This window comes from Macaca fascicularis, chromosome 1 (assembly GCF_037993035.2).
Source record: "Macaca fascicularis isolate 582-1 chromosome 1, T2T-MFA8v1.1".
Lineage (NCBI taxonomy): Eukaryota > Metazoa > Chordata > Mammalia > Primates > Cercopithecidae > Macaca > Macaca fascicularis.
The window spans coordinates 77,832,868-77,855,456 of NC_088375.1; the positions used below are offsets into that span (position 1 = coordinate 77,832,868).

General features: G+C 37.5%; 1 protein-coding gene across 4 annotated transcripts in view; it reads right to left on the minus strand.

The window, feature by feature from the left end:
* Window positions 1–5,124: 5,124 nt before the first annotated feature.
* The window catches only part of EPRS1 (glutamyl-prolyl-tRNA synthetase 1), an 83,975-nt gene continuing 66,510 nt past the window's right edge, over window positions 5,125–22,589 (minus strand). For all 4 annotated transcript variants that reach the window (XM_005540882.4, XM_005540881.4, XM_045397325.2 and 1 more), the window contains 12 exons: window positions 22,393–22,444; window positions 21,391–21,600; window positions 20,966–21,038; window positions 19,577–19,656; window positions 18,971–19,072; window positions 18,299–18,454; window positions 17,632–17,829; window positions 16,759–16,932; window positions 11,092–11,252; window positions 10,007–10,085; window positions 5,578–5,642; window positions 5,125–5,482 (listed from right to left, as the gene is read on the minus strand). In XM_005540882.4, the coding sequence (XP_005540939.3) occupies window positions 5,332–5,482; window positions 5,578–5,642; window positions 10,007–10,085; window positions 11,092–11,252; window positions 16,759–16,932; window positions 17,632–17,829; window positions 18,299–18,454; window positions 18,971–19,072; window positions 19,577–19,656; window positions 20,966–21,038; window positions 21,391–21,600; window positions 22,393–22,444 (1,501 nt within the window). In that variant the 3' untranslated portion in view covers window positions 5,125–5,331. The remainder of the gene's footprint in view (window positions 5,483–5,577; window positions 5,643–10,006; window positions 10,086–11,091; window positions 11,253–16,758; window positions 16,933–17,631; window positions 17,830–18,298; window positions 18,455–18,970; window positions 19,073–19,576; window positions 19,657–20,965; window positions 21,039–21,390; window positions 21,601–22,392; window positions 22,445–22,589) is intronic.

A 22,589-nucleotide genomic window follows, 5' to 3' on the forward strand; every position in this document is an offset into this window, starting at 1 on the left:
TGTACAACTTTGTGGATATACTTAACACTACTGAACTATACACTTAAAAATGGTTATGACAGTAAATGTTGTGTCATATGTATTTTACCATACTCCAATTTTTTTTAATTATTAATAATTTCAAGACAGCAACAGCAGAGCACTAAACCAGACACAGAGCCTGGTGCAACTGCTCAGGTCACACACACATGAAGCTGGCTGGTATCCAGGAGATTTTGAAGTTAGAGTCAACAGCATGTGCTGAGTAATTAAACGTAAGGTATGAGAGAGGCAATAGTCAAGACGGCACTAGGGGCTGGGCACAGTGGCTCATGCCTGTAATCCCAGCACTTTGGGAGGTCAAGGTGGTTGGATAGCTTGAGCCCAGGAGTTTGAGACCAGCCTGGGCATCATGGTGAAACCCCTATCTCTACAAAAAATGGAAAAATTAGCCGGGCATGGTTGTACCTCTGTAGTCCCAGCTACTCGGGAGGCTGAGGCACAAGAATTGGTTGAATTCGGAATATGGAGGTTGCAGTGAGCCGAGATCACACCACTGCACTCCAGCCTGGCGGCAACAGAGTAAGACTCTGTCTCCAAAACAACAACAACAAAGATGGCACTAGGGTTTTGACCTGGAAGAGTGATGTTGCAACTGAGATGAAGATAAGATGAAGTTGACTGTTGCAGGAGCAGCATGGAGTGAGGGGTGGAAATGATGTTAAGTTTGGGGTATTTATTAGATATCCAAGTTGAAATGCTAGTTGGGAGTTGAACAAGCCTGCAGTTCAGGGGAGGGTGAACTCGGGAGTTGATAATTGATAATATTAAAAGCCACAAGACTGGATGAGGCCACCAAGAAAACGTGAAGAGAAGAAAGTATGAAGAGGTGAGAAGGAAGGACTAGAGAGAGAAAAGAAAAAATAGGAGAGTATAGTGTTTTGAAGGCCAAGGAAGAATGTGTTTCAAAGAGGAGGGAGAATCAGCCGAGTCAAGTGCTGAGAGGGCAAAAACAAAATGAGGGCTGGAAATGCCAATGGGATTGCACATTATGGAGGCCATGGGTGATCTTCACAAGAGTGGTTTCAGGGGAGTGCTGAGGGTAAATGAGACGGGGGCTCAAGAGAATGGAGAAGAGAAATTGGAGCTGGCAAGTACAGATAATCCTTTCAATGAGTTTTGCTCTACACTAAAAGGGATGTGGAGACAAGAAAGGGTATTTTTAGGCTGGGAAAAATAACAGCATGTTTGTAAGCTGATGGAAAGAACCAGGAGAGAAAGAAAACCTGATGATATATAGGGGAGAAATGCTGATGTGCCACGACTGAGAAGCAAGAGGGGATGAGATTTAGTGCACACGTAGAGGGGCTGGCATCCATTCTGAGAACAGACAGTTCACCTGAAACAGCAGAGAAAGTGAAATGTATAGACATGAGTAGGTAGGTAGATGTGGTGGGAGGTCCCAGATGTTCTATCCTTATTGCCTCTGTCATCTCAGTGAAAGAATTCAAGATGATCAACTGAAAGTCAGAAAAAGGAAGCATTTGTATTTGAGGAGAGAAAGGTATGAAATAATTGTCTAGAAGAGTGAGAGAATGAATCAGGGAAATATGGTACAATTACATATTTACCCACATATAAAGTAATACTGATATTATCATCATCACCAGTTCCTGTATCCCTCAATCTCCTCATCAACAGGTATTTCATCACAAAATTTGGTTTTGGTGACATACTTCAAATATATTTTGAAATATCCTTATTACATGATGCTTTTTAAATATTAATAAAATATTTATATCATTTCAGTACTATTGATGTTCCAAACTCATACATTTTCCAGTAAAATTGAACAAAGACATTGGTTTAAAATTGCCTACTGACCACAAGATGAATATGGTTCTACCTGTTATTTTAAGCCTGACGGTGTGGCAGAGTAATTTTCCAGGCATTACCTCAACTACAAAGTTCTCGGCATGTTGCCACCGGTGACGGGGATAATCTCATGATTAGATAATAAGACCCTCTTAGTCAGGGTCACCCAGACTATGGCCTCTTACTGACAACACTTAGCCCAATTCAGTGCCCCATCTCACTTTCCACCGAGTGACTGCCTAATTTGGCATCTCACACAGAACTACTGCAAGGAGATACAGCCACTTTACTCACCACTGTGTCCTCTGGCACTGTGCACAGAGCAGGCACTCAAATTTGTTAAATGGCTAGCACTTTCTAGACATAGTAAAAGTGAGAAGCAAAGGACCAAAGTTATGTTTGAAAATAACAGGGTAGTGGTAGCTACTTCCCCCAACTTTTTGACGGTACTGGCAACCCCTGAACACCACGGTTATATGGCAGATAACTAATAACTAGAGTCAGATGTAAATAGGGTAATCTGTCCACTCTCCATTCAAAATGCCTTCCTCCTTGCTTGCTTTATGAATGTTCTGATGCTGCTATTCTCAAGACTTAAATCCTCTTCACTGGCAAGCCAACCATTATTGTCCAATTCTCATTAAGGATTCATGTGATTTACTGGCATAATGAAAAACTGTATTAAACACACTCTCATGGATGAACTAGAAATTGCTAAGATGTAATGTAGTACACTAGCCCCAGTGAATGGAGTCAGTAGTAAATATGCCTTGACCTGCTTTCTTTTTGCTGCAAGGAACACAAGGCATATAATCACAAACTATCAGTCATACATCTAGTTTACAGCTGTCACTTGCAAATAAAATTGTGTTCATTTCATTCAGGTTCATGCACTCTTTTGAAAAGCACAGACATCCAAGAAAATATTTTGATATTTTAGCTGAACCTCAACTTATGAAAAAAAGCCAATTTGCCAGAGGTACATTTTGGGTAAAGGATTCCCTGCTTAACAAAAGTACTTAATGTAGAGTTTCTTTAAATAGTGACTTCCTTTAAAGCAGCAAACTTCAAGCTTTTCTGTGGTTAGTGCTACTCATCTGAAGTTGCAAAACGTAATACTAAGGATTTCTTTGCACCAGAGATGGCCACCTCCTCCAAAATGGCCAGTGGCTACAGGGAAAAATGTGAATAATCTCTAATATACTTTTCAGGCTTTTATCATGGACTGGTTAAAACAAAAAAGCCTTGTCCCCTAAAAGCATTTATGTTGGTTTGCAGAAAAACAATTAGCAGCTAAAGTAACTACTACAACTAGAATTATATATTAGAAGCAACTTCCAGTTGACCCTACATAATGGTCATAACCAACAGCTATTTATTCTGTGCTGGGCATTAACTGCCTTCCTCTATGAGGCAGAGTAACTGAGATAGCTGTTAGACTTTTCTCCATTTTATAAATGAACTTAGGCAGTTTACGTAGACACTAAGAAGGCAAAGCATTCTGAACTGCCATAAAGGAATACAAAATTATGATTCTGAGTACAAAAATGTGACTATATATATTTCAGTCAACTGAAATCAATTTCACTAACTTAGGTATATGAATATACATACTCAAGACATGAGTCTTGAAAGCATGCTATTTAGTTTGCTTTCAACTGACAATTTCCTACCAATATTAAGAACAGTTCTTATGTTCTTATACAGTTTGTACTTTTGTTCTTTTGCATCTCTTGTTCCCTCTACCTGGAATGTCCTTCCTCCTTCCTCTACCTATTGAAATTGTACTCATCCTTCAAAGCACAGCTCAAAATGCAAGTCCTTTCTGATGCATTTTCCTATACTGTGTATTTATCACTACCAAGTGTAAAAGCATATTGGAAGAGATTTACCAAGTGGACTGGAAATATTGGTAAAAGATTGACCAACTGGACTAGAAATGGGGGAGGAAAGGCATTTTCCCAGCAAAGGGCACAGGCAGGAAATAGTACGTTGTTTACAGGAAACCCCAAATTGTTAGGCTGCAAAGGACTTTGCTGGATTGAAAAGGAAACTAGATGGGCTAGTTTAATCTTTTAAGTGATGGTGAACCACAAAGGGGTGTTAAGGGGAAGAAAAAATTCTTAATAAACTGTTAGGAAAAAGAAAAACACCACTGTGAAAATTTGGAGTGGACTTGTGATGAGACTGGAGTCCATTGCAGTAATCAGCACAAGAGGTACCAAGGCCTGCAGGCAATCCACAGGTTTTTGGAAGGGAAGACTCAGGAAGAATGAGAGATAATAACATGTTCTGCTGGCCGAGTGAGTATGGATGATGGTGTTGGAGGGACTGCCCAGGGGGGATCCCAGGTTTCTGGTTTGGGTTATGAGGAACATTTTGGCAATGCTAATCTTCCAGGCAGGAAATACTGTAGGAGGGGGTCTGGGGGTAAAGGGTGAAATGAGGTTTTTGGGACATGTTGACCTGAATGGCTGATGGGACACTCAAGAGAATTCAGTATGCAGTTGGAATAGGTCTAGAACTCAGACCTACAGATAAAAATATTGGAGTCATTAGTCTATTAATGCTATTTGGAACTGTGGGATTAGATGAGGCTGATTAGGTACGAGAAGACAGCCAAATATGGAAGTTTAGTAAACCAATGTGGAAGAGGCATACCAAGGAAGAAAAGTCAGTGAAAAACTTGGAACTAAAAAGGGTCAGAGATGTAGGAGGGCAGGTCATAGGAATAATTAAAAGAAAAAAAAAAAGTATCAAATGCAACAGAGTGATATGGTAAGACATGAAACTAAGAAGTCAACATGAGCTATGCTCAGGAGTATCCTTCATGATTTCAGTGAAAACAGTGCTACGGTGGGGGCAGAAGGGTGAGGAAAAGTAGAAAGTAAAACATAGAAGGGAGGAGGGTTTATCACTCTTTCAGACAGAAACTGTAACCCTTACTTCAAAGACCTGATAGTAACTAGAGAAAGAGAGAAGTTCAAGGGAAATCTTTCTTATTGTTGCTTTTTCCATTTGTGGGTTTGCTTTGTTTTTTAAACAGAAAGATTCAGGGCAATTTCAGATTCTGTATTAGGAGCTATGGAAAGAAAGTGCTTCAAGACCTATCAACGTAGGGTGTAACCGGCGGTTCAGGGTCTGAGACGTGTTGGGAGTGCTTAGATCAACAACAGATATCTGGCTTTCAATTGTCTTCATCCCTTTGTAGAAATTTCTTCGTAGTACATAATGCAGGCATTGCAGAAACAAATGAATACAAAAACCATATTAGTTCATGATATTTATTACTGGGGTTGTTTACCGAAAAGTATTTTATCCACTGTTAACTTAGGCATAAGAATAATTGTCTCGTGTGACTTCATTTTAGAACTTTTACTTTTTAAAAAAATCATAAAACGGTCTGTATCTGAGAAGATACTAATTTCAATGTTTTAAAAAGTGAGGGGAGTTGAAGAGGGGGGTTTTGTTCATCCCTCAGTAGCTGCGACCAAATAAGGTGTAGAACTTGGCAGGGTTCTTGCCACAGACACATTTGGCTCCAGGCTGCAGTTCACAGAGTGGTTTGAAGGGGATGCAAAGGCTTTTAGCTCCCATGGATGGAGCACCAGGTTCAAGATCTTGATCCCTGAAATTAACAACAAATAAGAATTCCATTCATTTATGGTGCACATTGCTATTCCTTTCCATTGCAATAAAGTTTTACCAGTTAATTAGGTTTACCTGGCAGTGGTCTTTTTGATCCAGTCCTCACAGTCAATTTCCCCACAGAATGGAATCTGAACAATCTAATTATGAAAAGGAGAAGTATTCAGTATTTATAACTCCTTCAATTCTATTCTGTAGAAGGAACATTTGAGTTCTATATTAAACTTGCAAGCAAAAAGGATAGGTCTCCCAGTCTTTTTTCAGGCCATGATACCTCTGCAAACCTGCGAGGAACTTTGCTCAGTTATAAAAGAGAGGAAAAAATGTTTTTCCACTCTCCAAAAGCCACGCTCACAGCACAACAAGACACAACAAAGACATCTTTGCAGTACCCTCAAATCTCCCCATAAACTGGGCTACAACACAGTGGCTCAAAAGAACTTGAACTCCAGTTATATCTCCCTCATTTCAAACCTGGACTACACCTGCTCCACCTATCTAAATGGTTATGAGGAGGATAAAAGGAACATCAAAAATAGCAAACTGATTTTTAACGTGTTGTTAACAATAACAATTAACAATCAGGCAAACTTCACTTTATGCCACAATGTTCCTAACATGTTATAAAGGTAAGTGGATCATTTTTAAAGTCCAAAAATAATTTTGTGTAAGGGAAAAAAAAAAAAAACCTTTTAATTTTTCTTTCTTAGACTACGTAAAACAAAGGCCGAATCAAGATACTTGGGATTTTAATTTTTAAAGTCACTACGTGTTTGAAAATCTCTAGCTCTGGGTTTTCTTTAAATAAAATGTGGATGTTACACTAGACAAGTATTAAAACAAAAATTTTTTTTGAGACACAGTCTCACTCTGTCACCCAGGATGGAGTACAGTGGCACAATCTTGGCTCATTGCAACCTCTGCCTCTTGAGTTCAAGCAATTCTCGTGCCCCAGCCTCCCAGCGTATCTGGAATTACAGGCATGTGCCACCATGCCCAGCTAATTTTTGTAATTTTAGTAGAGATGGGGCTTCTCCATGCTGGCCAGGTTGGTCTCAAACTCCTGGCCTCAAGCAGTCTGCCTGCCTCGGCCTCCCAAAGTGCTGGGATTACAGGCGTGAGCCACTGGATCTGGCCAACAAATATTAAAATTTCTCCTAGTTGTGAATGCTAATTTTTAAAGCATGTCTACTTCAAAATGAGGTTTATCTGCAATGACAATTATGTAGTAGCCCTACAAAATATTCCTGGAGCGTTAATGAGGGGAATAGCAAAGTTGTGAATATCTCCACATATTAGAAATACAGTGTGAAGCAGCTGAAAACCTAGAGACCTATGAAAATGGAGACCCAAGAGACATCAGCAGTAACAGCAACATGCTTCCAGCTTCCTCAGCAGCTTCTCATCAACTATTCCCAGCCACATAGTCCATACTCGAGTTCCTCCTGCAAACCCTTCCTTGCACTTGGGATTTCGTTTAACATGTTTCAAAAGACATCTCTTAGAAGTAAATAGGGACTAGGAAATTACAGAAAAACAAGTAATTCATTAGGTGAACATTAATGCAGGGTGATGAAGCGTTCATTATCTAGGTAACTTATGCTCCTTCAGTAAAATGTATTAGCCTAATTCCCAAAGTTGATGAACTGTCTTTTTGGTAATCTGGGTTAACACAATAAAGAGGTGGTAAATTTTCAGGTAGGCACCACACAGTGCCTGGCTTTTTAAAAAGACCAAACAAGGCCTGGTGCAGTGGCTCACGCCTATAATCCCAGCACTTTGGGAGGCCGAGGTGGGTGGATTGCCTGAGGTCAGGAGTTCGAGACCAGCCTGGCCAATATGGTGAAACCCTGTCTCTACTAAAAATACAAAAATTAGCTGGGCGTGGTGGCACGTGCCTGTAGTCCCAGCTGCTTGGGAGGCTGAGGCAGGAGAATCGCTTGAACCTAGGAGGCGGAGGTTGCAGTGAGCCGAGATCATGCCACTGCACTCCAGCCTGGCAGCCTGGGTGACACAGCGAGACTCCGTCTCAAAACAAAAACATAACAAAGAAACACAGACATAGTCAGTGTGATGGTGCATGACTGTAGTCCTAGCTACTCCAGAGACTAACATGAGAGAATCACTGCAGCTCAGGAGTTGGGAGTCCAGCCCAGCCAACATAATGAGACCTCGTCTCAAAAAAAAAACGGATTAATAAAAAAGAATAAAAAAGACACAATCTTTTGTAACATGTAATATCTCAAATTCCTTAGAAAATGTCAATAACAAGAAATGGCAATACTCAAAAATCACAAATACAAGAGATTAGTAAGGGATGGCAGTAGTAAACAATAAATATTATATACACATAGCATTTATTTTTCATTGAATTAAGATTCTCCCTTGGCAAAATGTACTAAAATCAAGTCCTAGTAAAATCAGATATAATTTTTCATTTATACCAATAAAGAAAAGTAGAAAGATCCAAACTTTCCCCTACATTTAAGTTCCAAAGATCTCTTCTTCCTTCTCCCCTCCTAGCAGATACAATTTTATTTACAACAACCTCAAAGGCTGCTTGATGGTCAATCAATACATCTACTAAGCTGACCAACATAAGGTGAAAAGGGGGATGGAACTGCCTACTGAATAAAAGAAACAAAAATTTGTTTTCTGGTCCTGTGTTCTTTGGACATAGAGCTAAAATACCACAGCTTCTACTTCAGAATAGTTATTGAAATCTCTACAGTAATTTATCCAATATTAGAATAAAAGACATGATTCCAGCAATACCTGCTGGCATTCATTTCTTTGAAAGCCATGTTTTAACTGATAGTTACTCTACTGATTTATTAACTCTTATGCAATGTCTTTAATAGACTGCTCAAACATGACTACAGTATTTCTACAATAAAGGAAAATTTTAAATTCAATAATAGAACAAAAAAATCATAAATTAGAGTGAAAGAAAAAACACAGTGCTACGGATGGCTACCCACTGTCTAGCCTTCTATTAAAAGTAGGAAGTTTGAGGCCAGGCGCGGTGGCTCACGCCTGTAATCCCAGCACTTTGGGAGGCCAAGGCAGATGGGTCACTTGAGGTCGGAGTTCAAGACCAGCCTGACCAAAATGGCAAAACCCCATCTCTACTAAAAATACAAAAATTAGCTGGGTGTCGTGGCAGGCGCCTGAAATCCCAGTCATGCAGAAGGTTGAGGCAGGAAATCGCTTGAGCTTGGGAGATGGAGGTTGCAGTGAGCCAAGATCTTACACCACTGTACTCCAGTCTGGGCAACAAAGCAAGACCCCATAGCAAAAAAAAAAAAAAAGGAAGTTTGAGTCAAGTGAAAAATTACAGAACCCAGAAAGGTGAAAAAATTACAAAAGCAATAACCCAATAAGGATAGAAGGCTAAATACTGAAGAATTATAGATCTAAAGAGGATTTCGATATCTATTTTGTACTCATTTTACAGAATAGTAAAATGAAAGCCAGAGATTAATTTTCCCAGTTTAAGAAATAAGAGACATATTAATACGTTATGACCATAAAAATTAAAGCTTTACATAAATTCATGCTCCTTCTCAGCATGGATTTAAAACATAAAAAAAGATACAGAGAAAAATGCTTTAAACCTAGTCAGAAGAGGGATCTAAATTCTGTAGAGTTTGGGGTATTCATTTAGACACTGGCCCATGGTTTTCTCACTTGTAACCTGAGGACACAGGATTGGTTGTATTGAAACATGTATACCAGAATACTAAAGACCATAAGTGATTCATTCCAATAATTAAATAACTTTGCAAAACTGAAATTCTTCTTTATGAAAATTTAAAGTTTCAGCTCGAAACAACTGCACATACCCAATATATAAAGCCAATTAAATCTTAAAGAGCCATTAACTACCTAATTAGGAAAGTCTATGGAGTTCTAAGGAGCCAGAGAGCCCCTCATTATGAAAAACAGGCTTAGAATAAGCAACACTTTTCTTCTCATTATTCAGAAAGTTCAATCAATTGAGAGCTGAGTATGTACACTCAGGGAATGGAAAGAAACTGACTTTTCATCTTGCTTTAGGCAGCCGCATATGACAGCTCTAAAGCTAGAACAATGGTTACTTTAGGAACTTACAAGAAACTGAGATTTTCAATAATGAAGAAATAAGGAGACATACAGAATCAATGTTCTTTAGAAAGTAGCATATCAAACATGGGGAAAAAACTTACATAATCCGTTCACGAGTATTACCCCAAAATGGTATAATGTTGTAATGCTTTAGAAAAGCCAGTAGAAAACAAAGACTATATATATATATATACACACACACACACACTATATTTATATATGACATATAAGTATAAAACAAAGACTATATAGATTATATATTTATACATATATATAAATGTTGAGTAATGTACTATCTTTTTATGTGATTGGCTTTAAAGGTATTAATACCATGCATAAATTCAATGAGTCTTAAACTACAATTTACTGAAATATTTTTATTTCAGAAGTCTCTGACCTTTCCAGAATCTAGTATCTTCTGAAAGTCTTCCATTGTATTAGCCACAACCATATGAGTCTTAAGGTCTTCAGAAGCCCTACCAAACAAAATTAGAAAACAATACATAATTGTTCTCACAAATATGACGAAGTTTTATGAAACACATAAGCATAATTTAATGAAAAGATAACCTGGAAGTCAGAAGGACTCAATTTTAATCTCAAGTCTGTCACTCACAGTGACCATCAGTATATCAGAGTTACCTTATCATTGCACTATTGTGAGCCTTAAATGCATGGGAAATTTGTTAAGCACACAACAGGTGATCATAACTTTTGTTACTGCTGTTAAATCTCTAATGACCGACATTCTTTTCCTGGCATTAACACATTACCTATGGGAGTCTGTGTTATTTTTTAAACCTCCCTGGTCTTAAATATTTCCAGATTCAGAGGAAATATATATAAAAGATATATATATATATATCTTACATCAATATATAAGTGCCCTCATATAAGATGCAGGCATTACCCTCTCTTCTGGTGCCTCTGCCTTGATTGCCTTGAGATCTGTGATTCTAAAAGACTCTCTCCATAGGTGAGGGTGGCCCTAAGGCCTTCCTCTATCCCTCATTCCCAATCCTAGTCAGGAGGTTCTCAGCCTTGGCTATATTATAATCCCCTGGGGGAGCTTTTAAAAGTATAGTTTCCAGGTCCTCTCCAGTCCAATTAAATTAGTATCTCTAGGAAGGCACTGGTAGTTACTAAAGCTTCCCAGGTGCTGCGAATGTGTACCCAGCAGATGACAGTCAATATCTGAAGCCCTTGAATTTATATCTCATAAAAGCCTAGATCTAAATTAACCCAAATTAGTCCGGGGGACAGAAACTTCATTGTTGCAAACCTAGTAGGAAGCAGATGGCACTTAGAAAAATAACCATAATACAAGTAAAAAACCCAGAGAGTGGTGAATTAAGTAGTATGAGGGTTCAGAGAGAGAGAACAAATGCTTCCAACTGGGACAACCCCAGAAATTCCTTGGTAAAGATCTCAAAGGTGGTGGAAGATTTGGAGAGAGAGACATAAGCAATTTTAAGAAACTACCTTGTGAAAAGGGTGACATGGATGTCTTCCAAAATAGCTTGGAGTTTAGTCTCTGCCTCATTTTCAGCAACTGTCAGCTTTTCTCCAGTATCTCGTCTGACAGCTACAAACTGACAGCTCTTCATATCACGTGGCCCAACTTCAAGTCTAATGGGAACTCCCTATAAGATAAAAAAAGGCAGTTAAAATGATATATGAATGTCTCCAGTTGAATATACAGATGTAATTCATGGCCTATCTACAACAAATTATAAAAAACCCAAAAAACAAAGGCAAAGCCAAAAAAACAAGAAAAAAAAAACACAAAAAAACAGGTAATACTGCTGAGATACTATAAAAACCTACTCTAGTAAGAAGGTATAAACCTAACACAAAAAATCTACTGCCCTAGTGGTTCTGAGCTAAGGAAGTTCTTCATGGAGAAACAGAGAGAGTAGTTTCTAGATCAGCATTCCCAACTTTTACAAAATAGCATCCAGAAAATTTATTTGCACAGGAATGGGGTTAAACAAAGACTTTTTGAGGCTACAAGCCACTGAGGGGATCAGTACCATGACACATTTTTGACTCATTCCTGACACGGTGGTATTCTCTGGTTGAAAAGTCCTCATTCTGGATACTCTATCTTTAGCATGCATTATGATCACCTGGAAGGATTGTTAATGCCCAGATTTCAGGGTCCCGCCTCCAGAGTCTTTTATTAGAGTAGGTTGGGGACGGGACCTGAGAATTTGTTTTTTTGTTTGTTTGAAGACAGAGTCTCACTCTGTTGACTAGAGTGCAGTGGCATGATCTTGGCTCACTATAACCTCTGCCTCCCAAGATCAATTGATTCTCATGCCTCAGCCTCCTGAGTAGCTGGGATTACAGGCACCTACCACTATGCCTGGCTAATTTTTGTATTTTTAGTAGACACGAGGCTTCACCATGTTGACCAGGCTGGTGTTGAACACCTGACCTCAAATGATCTGCCCGCCTCAGCCTCCCAAATTGCTGGGATTATAGATGTGAGCCACTGTACTTGGCCAAGAGTTTATATTTCTAACAAGTTTCCAAGTGATGCTGACACTGCTGGTCCTAGGACTCCAGTTTAAGAACCACTCCCCTATACTCTTTGGTTTTTCCAAAGCAACTTAAGCATGGACTGTATGCAAGTTTAAGACTTGGGAATGTTCAATCTTGTGAATGTGTATCCTGTAAGGGGATTAAAATCCTTAAAGGATTAGGGAAACACCACATTTTTCAGGCCCAGAACCTTATTTGATAAATAGTAGATTTTAAATAATTTTTTTTGAATGAATAATCCTCTAAAATTAATGGGATTTTCCTAAGTTAGGTGCTTCCATATACAATTTAGATGCCGGGTGGTACACCCAAAAAATGCTATAGGAAAAATTTTAAATATTACTCTAGAAGTCCTTATTTACCCCGAGGGAAGACTTATTTTACAAAATGAGATTTAAAAAAAAAAAAAAACACACACACACACACAATGGAACAAACTGTTGTATGCTAAATATGACGTTATTTTATTGCTTTAGTTTATTTATCCAATATATTATACTGGATGTATTACATGCATTTGTAAGATACAGTGCTAAGTGCAATGAGATTTAAAAGATGAATAAGAAATACATCTTGTCCTCAAGAAGCTTCATGCTTTGTAGGGTAAATAAGGCACACATATAAACAACAAAAACTAATAAGAAAGTCAGCAGTGAGAGAATATTCCTCAGCTGGAAGAGAAGAAAAGTTACTGGAGAAGATAAAAATTAATAAGGAAATTATTCATCATAATTAAAGAACATTCTATAAAATAAGTGACCTATAGTTACAAAAATGCCTATGTCATAAATGACAATGAAAGTCTGAGGAACTACTTCTGATTAAAGAAAACTAAAAGGACATGACAGCAAAATGCAATAGGACTGGACCCTACACCGAAAAAGGAGAGAGCCATTGGTAGCCCACAGCAGGGTGTCTGAGCCTGAGTCAGGCGAGAGGGCATCTGCGCATGAGAACAACCTTGTATAGAGTGACAGAGCACATGAAGGATAAGGAGCACATTCATACAGAGGAGTGGGTGGCAATGGCAATGAGAGATTGGTGGCATACAGGGTGACTAATCTAATAAATTCATGTACTAAGGATAATTAGAAGGCCGGGCGCGGTGGCTCAAGCCTGTAATCCCAGCACTTTGGGAGGCCGAGACGGGCGGATCACGAAGTCAGGAGATCGAGACCATCCTGGCTAACACGGTGAAACCCCGTCTCTACTAAAAAATACAAAAAACTAGCCAGGCGAGGTGGCGGGCGCCTGTAGTCCCAGCTACTCGGGAGGCTGGGCAGGAGAATGGCGTGAACCCGGGAGGCGGAGCTTGCAGTGAGCTGAGATCTGGCCACTGCACTCCAGCCTGGGGGACAGAACGAGACTCCGTCTCAAAAAAAAAAAAAAAAAAAAGGATAATTAGAGCTAGGTTTTTCATTGTCAGAAAAGGGAATTACGAGCACAAAATGGAGAAAAACTAGAATGCATCCTGTGGTGGTTTTTGTTGCTGCTGTTGTTGTTGTTTTTCCTGAGACGGAGCTTCACTCTTGTCGCCCAGGCAGGAGTGCAATGGTGCAATCTGGGCTCACTGCAACCTCCGCCTTCCAGGTACAAGCGATTCTCCTGCCTCAGCCTCCTGAGTAGCTGGGACTACAGATAGCCGCAACCAAGCCCAGCTAATTTTTGTATTTTTAGTAGAGACGGGGTTTCACCATGTTGGACAGGCTGGTGGCAAAATCCTGACCTCAGGTGATCCACCTGCCTCAGCCTCCCAAGGTGCTGGGATTATCGGCATGCGCCACCGCACCGGGTTCACCCTGTGGTTTTTTTATTGGAATTTAAAGTATAGATATAAACTCTTGGTTTTCAACATATATAAATAGACATGGAAATACGGTGGTAAAAGTGTACATGTATCTGTATGTGTGTATGGACATCTACATATATATACATATTCAGTAGCTCCATCTACTGAGAAGGCCTGGGAGAAGTGATAGCTCAAAAGCAATGAGCATACCCAGCACTAAACACCATTCTCCACTCAAAAGAACCAGAGCTTCTTAGAGATATGGCAAATTCCTGGGCCAGGGTAGAAAAAGTACAAGATAAGCCTACAACATCTTGTGCCAAGCAGCAAGGAAGTTCTTAAAGAATGATGGAGAATGTCAAAAGGACACAAAAGCCAGCTTTAAGGGATCATAATGGTCAAACCGGAGACACTTTGAGCATCAAAACAAATAACATTAGTAGCAGATTCTGTAACCCAGTGCTTAATACTAGAAACCATGGATCCATAAAATATGAATTAGCTAATAGAAAGGCTAATAAGAAATGTGTTGTGTCAAGATCACGATAATCAACGAAAACCTGAGAAATGATTGCAGACTGAAAGAGACTAAAGATACATAATAACTACATACAACACATAGTTCTGAACTAGGTCCTTCTGCTATAAAGAAACACTAGTCAGACAGCTCCTGAAAGCTGAATGAGGGTCTAGAATTAGACTATAGTAATGTATGAACATTACTATACCGACTTGTGTTGTATTATGTAGGAGAATATGTTGGTTGTACTATGTTGGTTGTGCTGTGATTATGTAGGAGAGTATATTTGTAGGGTGACAGAGCATCAGGTTAGCATCTTATTTTCAAGTAATTCAAGCAGGAAAAATTAATTATTTGTATTGGACTTGCTTTATTGTAAGTTTGTGACTGTTGCATGATAAAAAAAAATTTACAACCCAGGTAGAAGAAATAGCACAAGCAAAGACATAGAGGTGGAAAAAACAGGCTGTCTGTGAAGAGAGAAAAGGGCATATGAAAGGGGATAATGAAAAGCGAAAGTTGGAAAGGTAATCTGAAGCCAAATCATGGAGGAGGCAAATATTTTGTTGATAGTTTTCTTCTAAAACTAGTTACAAATTTAACTGTAAAAGATGTGTGTTTTGCTTCAACAGCAACACAAAATTATCTTACTCCACATAGTGAAAAGAAAAGTAGTTAATTTACTCAGATTATTTTCCCCTTTAGATTTTCATATTATAGGAAGGGGTACCAAAGAATTACAGGAGTTGCTGGGTTCTGGCCTCACAATCAAACCATATTACAGCTCATTTACTAATCTGAATAAGTTTCAAAATGTGCGTATACATCGCTCACACACTTTGGTCAATCGCTGTCAAAGAAATACAAATCCAGAGCTCCTAAAATATTTTTTCTTAGAAATTATTTGACTAAATGGAACTAAAATGGCATTAATCTAATACCTTCCACTAATATCTTCCACTAGATAGTGAACTCTCTTTCTCAATGTTCTTTAACTTGAGGCATCAAGTTTAGAACTTAGGTGCTTTATTTTCTTTCCTGAGGAATACAGACAATGAAGCTGTAGCAGACCCAACTCATACTAAGCATACCTCCCCAACATAGTGTAGGCTCACTAGGGTACTAAAAGAAGAGTGACAAAGACAAAGCCAAGTCAGTTTAAGGATGAGAAATGAATAAAAGAGGAAAGGGTACAAAGAAGAATTCAGGAATGAATGTGGATGGTTTTTTTCTTTTTAATCCCGCTAGTACCCAGCAATAAATTTCTCCTTTAACATTTTATAGCCCAGGTTAAGTAGAAATTACTTTAGAGAAACTGCTACTGGCATCACACAATACCTATTTATAAGTAAGCAAAAAAGAGTGCAATTAAAAAGGAAATGACATGGAATAAAAATTCATGTTTAGAAGAGCATGTAGAGAAGCTGGTATATTACATAAAAGAGAAGCAATTATCAATATAATTACCATTCCTTGGCAAAGGAAATTTACCTCAGGGGCCATTTGAAACAAACAAGATGATAAATATTAGCAACTTTAGGAACCCTAATACTTAATAATCCCAATATTGCTGAGCTTCCATAGTTTGAAAGCTTGCAGCTGCAATCTCAATACATTCTCTCATCCCATCGCCTATAATATCAGTTTACACAGTCTTGATTCCTAATTTCTAGATCCAGTAAGATTCCCTCTTTCAGCGTAAGAAAAATTGTTAAATCCCAGAAGTTTATAAAACAAAATTAAGGGCACAGACAATCTATTAATGACAATGTGCAATAAATGAAAGTTATATTACAAACAATAAAGCAGAATGTAGACTGGCTTTAATAAAATAAAAATCAACAAACTGGTATGAAACACTTGGTGTGAAAACTCAAGAACAAAATTAATCTCAGATGTTTCACTATTAGCTATAACAAAGACAGCTAAGTGATGTCCATGCTCCGTTATTCTGGTGGTCTATGTAAATAACTTATTTATTGTATGAACTCCTGGCATAAACATTTTAGTATACCAGCTACGTGAGGGAAATCATAAACAAGGGCTCAAGATCATTTTTATTCCAACAGCATAAAAATAAGCTTCCACCAAAACTATTTTAAATTTAGGTATAACTATTACAAAGCTATGAACTGTGTCAGTGCTCAACAGTTTAAGTGAAGAAGAAAAAAAGCCCCCACTATCAAAATAGAGGAAAGTAATGAGAAACTTCAAGTTTTATAAAAACATGCAAAGGAAAATCTAAACTCAAATTGCAGATGTTGAGGGTAAAAGATACAACTGAGGAATTTACCTTGAGCTCCCAGTGATTGAATTTCCAACCTGGAGAATAATTATCTCGTAAATCAGCTCTAACGCGGATGTTAACATTGAGTAACCGCCTTCGATAATCATTGCATTTTGCAATCAACGCTTCTTTGTCTTCTTCAGAAAGTGCATTGGTAATGCCACACGGAATAATCACCACCTAGAATTCAGCACAATGCCCCAAATTTATGCAAAGAAACAGATACAGAAGCTCTCAGAAGTCGAAACCTACTAGTGGCTATTATTATTAACACAAATCAGCTGTGTGATTTCTAATCCATATATAATGTCTACTAATTACTTGCAAATCACTTACCCATCTAAATGCATTTTCAGCTGACCTACTATATTTCATTTAATCTATTTTACACACACACACACACACACACATATATATTTATTTTTTTTACCCCAACCTCCCTCCCAAGTAGCTGGGACTATCAGTGCATGCCACCACACCTGGCTAATATTTTGTAGACTGGATTTTGCCATGTTGCCCAGGCTTAGTCTCAAACTCCTGGGCTCAAGCAATCTGCCTGCCTTGGCCTCCCACAGTGCTGGGATTACAGGCGTGAGCCTGCATGCCCAGCTCATTTAACATATTATAAACCGTTTTTAAAAAATGACTTCTAAAAATGTTTATATAAGTAGCTTAAAAATTAAAAGAGTAAGAGACAATAAATAATGTAAATGATACACACAGTTACAAAACACTAGGGTCCAGATTGCATTCCACATTGTTTTTATTATCAGAGAAATCTGCCTGAATGATATTCAGAAAATCATCCTTTCGAATTTCCTTTAGTAAATATGGCTTGTATTTTATAAAATGAATGATAAACAGGAATATTTTCCTTACCTGAACACATGCTACACGGGGTGGTAATACTAAACCCATGTTGTCTCCATGAACCATGGTCATAACACCAATAGTTCGAGTCGTCAGGCCCCAGGAGTTTTGATAGGCAAATTGCTTCTCTCCTGGTGTCTTTGGATCTTCAAAAACGATTTCAAACATTTTGGAAAAATTCTGCCCTAAATGATGTGATGTTCCTCCCTAAAGTAGAGAAAGATAAGCTTTATTTTTAATAAACTATTACACCCTTGAAAATGATTACTGTAAGATCACATGCTTTAAAAATGGCACCAGACTTGTCTTTTCTCCCTTTTTTTACATTAAATAAGGTTTTTAATTATAAGCATAATTACCATAACAAGAGATAAGATTAGTCAAAAAATACTATTTACAAGTATTTTGCTCTGGGCGGCTCCTTTTATAGCAGAAATTTTACCTACAACAGTTAAAAAGGAAATCATATTTTAGTAGTAATTCAGGATATGTATCATGACTTAACGAACCATGGAGACAGAGGAATGGGATAGATTTGCTTGAAATTATTATACAAAAGTACACTAAACATTTATTTTTTAAAAGAGTCTACTTCCGTGATGACAGAAGAAATTATTGGATCTGTCCATGGACTGTGCTTACAGTGACTTATGAATCCTATGTGGCAGTTTGATACCTGGATAGCTCTTCCACTAGCAGATATAAATGCTTCTACTGTAGTTGTATAGTCTCCTCCTGCAAATTTTTCCTTTTCCGTCTTTCTTCCTCTTACAACAGGAATTGCCAGGAGTTCTTCATATACCTGAGCATATAAGTCAAGTATCTGCAAGACCTGTAACATTTTAAATGTAAATGTGTTCAAATTTAGGGTACATTTATTCATTAAGATCTATAAAACTGCACTACTTAAGACTAATTGTGTGGGAAAAGCAATTCGAACAATAAAAACTTCTTTTTATGAAAAGGTTAAAGCAGCCAGTGTGAATTTATTAAGAAAGATACTCAACGAAGCAATGTAAAAAGAAGTCAAATAACTTTTTAAAATGTATATATAAGTTTAGAATATAAGAGAAAATAAATGTTACGAAAGATACACAATATCAAAATGAAAATTTCCTGAAAAATAACTTTTTATACACATTAAAGCCCAGAAGTATTTTCACCTAAAAATTTAAGAGCCTATTTCCCTTATTAATAACATTCCAATGAGCAGTTACTTAAATCCATGTACATTTGAATTAATTTGATTTTGCTTTTAACAGGTGTTACATACATTTTAAATAACAAAATTGCAGAGCCTGAACCAAAAAAATGGAACATAGTTAATATGGAAAATAACTTTTTATACCTCTTCCGCTGCCTCTTCCATGGTAGCAAAAGCACTGTGCCCTTCCTGCCAAAGAAATTCACGAGTACGTAGGAAAGGCTGAGGGTGCTTGAACTCCCAACGCTGGAAGAGGCAAGAAAACAATTTAGTCATTATAAAGAGCTTTTCAATTTTTTTTTTTGGAAACAGGATCTTGCTCTGTCCCTCAGGCTGGAGTGCAGTGGTGCAATCATGGCTCACTGAAACCCTCTGCCTCCCAGGCTCAAATGATCCTCCTACCTTAGCCTCCCAAGTAGCTGGGCTACAGGTGCACATCAACACACCTGGCTAATTTTTAGTAGAGATGTGGTTTTGCCATGTTGCCTAGGCTGGTCTCAAAATCCTGGACTCAAGTGATCTGTCTGCTCAACCTCCCAAAGTGCTGGGATTATAAGCATGAGCCACCATGCCCAGTCACTTTCCAATTTTTATTACCATTTTATATAATAAGTAATCAAAAATCACAATTTATCTTAAATACTTCAAAAATAGTTCCATACTCCCAATCCTTTGAAAATAAAAACAATATATATATATTTTTTAAAGAACATGAATAATAATAGAATATAAGAGGAAGTGAATACCTACCACCACATTGCACCACTGATTGAGCTTGATGGGCAGGTCTCTGTGTGACTGCACCCATTTTGCATATGCAGGATACATTACTGAAAGACATGGGAAAATAGAGACAGTCATTTAAGGCTTTATTTCTCCTTTAAGGCTGTAAGTGCTAAACCAGCAAGATAATTAGTAGGAATTAAAATGTAATAAATAAATTTGAAAAATAAAATGTATGTTTGTGTAAATATATTTCCAATGTTTATAATAAGTGAATAGTATTATCTATTTCATAAAGTGTATTACTCAAGGATACAAATCTAAAGTTGATCATATTTTACATTCTTCACAGAAGATTTTACATTCTTCATATAATAGTTAATGTACTTTGACAGTTTTCACGTTTGGTTTTTAAAAACAATAAAGGTCATGTCCTACGTTAAGCTCTCTGCATTCATTGACCTGTTCAATTCTCGCATTCAGCCCATAAGTAAGTATCATAATCTCAGTTTTATGTGGAAAGCTGAGTTTATAGAAGCTAAACAATTTGCTGAATCCAGCAGTTATGTATGAGAAGCAGAATTAATTTATATCTATCAGATGCACCTATTCAGAGTATGAAAGCTCTTGCAATGAATTGCAAAGTGAAGATATCTGTCTTAGAATAGCCTTCTCATGATCTATAATTAGTAAACCAAAACACAACTTTGCCAAATAGTCTCAGAGAAAAAAACTGGTATCACAATATTAATAATGTATTATACAAAAGTATCACTAGAAATATCAAATAAGAACAAACAATCCTGAACTCTACAGATGAATGATCACTTTGAAAGACGCTGTAAAGCCCAAAACCTCAACTTTTCCAACGGCATTATCATTTACCATATGTAATTTTAGAAAAATCATTTAATCTTTCAGAGACTTTTCTTTACCTGCAAAATGGAAATCACAATAACTGCCCCTGCCTTCCTCACAACACTGTTGTAAGAATAACACAAGATGATGTAAAAGTACTTAGCGACCTATGAACACCCTACGTGAATGCAAATCTAAATGTATTATTAAAATTTAAAAATAATTATGGCATAAACATTTGTATTTGCAATATTACAATCAATTCCAACAATAAAAATTATTCTAAGAATAAAATTCCTTGAAAAGTCCTAAAAATTTACAGCATAAAAGTGAGTAAATTAAAAATCCTATAATTTAATGATAAAGAGCTCTGCAATGACTATTAGAGAACAAAACTCTAGACAACCTAAGTCTGCATTCAATCGTTACCAACACTCATGAAGTTTTGTATTGTCAACAGGGATTATACCTATCACAAAGCGAAAGCTGAGACTCAACTCTAGAAGCTGTCTCTATTGTTCATTGAGCATTCTCCTGCACTCTAAGGCCTGTTCTCACCTGTTTCACTAGTAGGACGAATGGCAATTGGTTCTGCCAACTCGGTTTTGCCAGATCTTGTAACCCAAGCAACCTAGTAAGAAAAAATCATTTTTCATACATTTTTTTTTCAATAGCATTTTGGAGCAACAGTACAAATGCAGGCAAATTTCCTCTGTTTTAATTTTTGCTATATCAATTTAGGCAAGTTAAAATAGTTGCTGCTGTTCACTGTGAGGAAAGGTATGCACTTACTGACCTTCTGAATATTAAAAGTCAGTTAATTAATGTGACAAAATCATTACTTGCTATAAAGGTAGAAACAGAACTTTTTAACAAAAATGGCTTTACATTTTTCAAAATTGGTTGTTAAACTCAAAAGTTGAAAATACATTTTCAAGTTTGTCAGAGAACACTGCAAAAAAATAAAAAAGAAGCTCACTTACCTCCGGGGCAAAGTCAGCAATATGAGTCTTCTCTTTCTCTAATGCACCTTGAGACACAAACATGGGGAAGTAGCAGTTTTCAACACCAAGTTTCTTGATCCCAGCATCAAAAAAGTCCTTGATGGCTTCCCAAATGGCATAGGCCCAGGGACGAAGAATATAACAGCCACTTACGTCATGGTATTCAATCATTTCTGACTTTGTGATGACCTTTTTAAAAGAAAAATAGTCTTTAAAGCTTACATTCAACCAAAATTCTAGTTTAAGTGGCAAGAGTATGATAACCAAAATTCAAATCTGGAGGCTTCTACTGTTGATACATCCCCATAATGTGGGAGGTCATAATGGAAGTAAAACAGACCTGACTATACTGAAAAACAACATATAACAGGGTTCCAAACTCTCAATAAAGCCTGAATTCCACCGGGCGTGGTGGCTTACACATGTAATCCCAGGACTTTGGGAAGCCGAGGTGGGTGGATCGCCTGAGGTCAGAAGTTCGAGACCAGCCTCAAATATGGTGAAACCCAGTCTCTACTAAAACTACAAAAATTAGCCGGCAATAGTGGCGTGTGCTTGTAGTCCTAGCTACTCGGGAGGCTGAGGCAGAAGAGTTGCTTGAACCCAGGAGGTGGAGGTTGCAGTGAGCCAAGATCACACCACTGCACACCAACCTAGGTGACAGAGTGACACTCCCATCTCAAAAAAAAAAAAAAAATTGAATTCCAATCCTGTCTCTGCTATTGACTATATCTTTGTGGCCTTGAATTAATCCCTTTACTTGAACATTTAAAAAAAAAAAATCACTATCTCATGGTACTACTTTTCAATTCAGGACTTCATGTGAACATGTTGAAAAATAGTGTCATATTAAATGACTACAGTATGTATTAAAGGCATTATATAACATTATTACTATTGCCTTTGTGGTGTATTTTAGAATCTAAACATAAAGCAGCTATTGAGACTTAAAACATAAAAATCAACTGAATGCATACTCACCTGAGAATACCAATCAGCAAGATTTTCTTCTTTTTTTGCCTCAAGACCCAACCTGCAGATACGAAAAGTAAAAGATAAATCTCTTCATTCAGCAACTGCTTTTAGGTCGAATGAAACCTCTAAAGTTCAAAATAGATTAGTTTTTCTTCAGTATGAGTTATTTCCATATTTATAACTTCTCTATATTCATCCCCAAG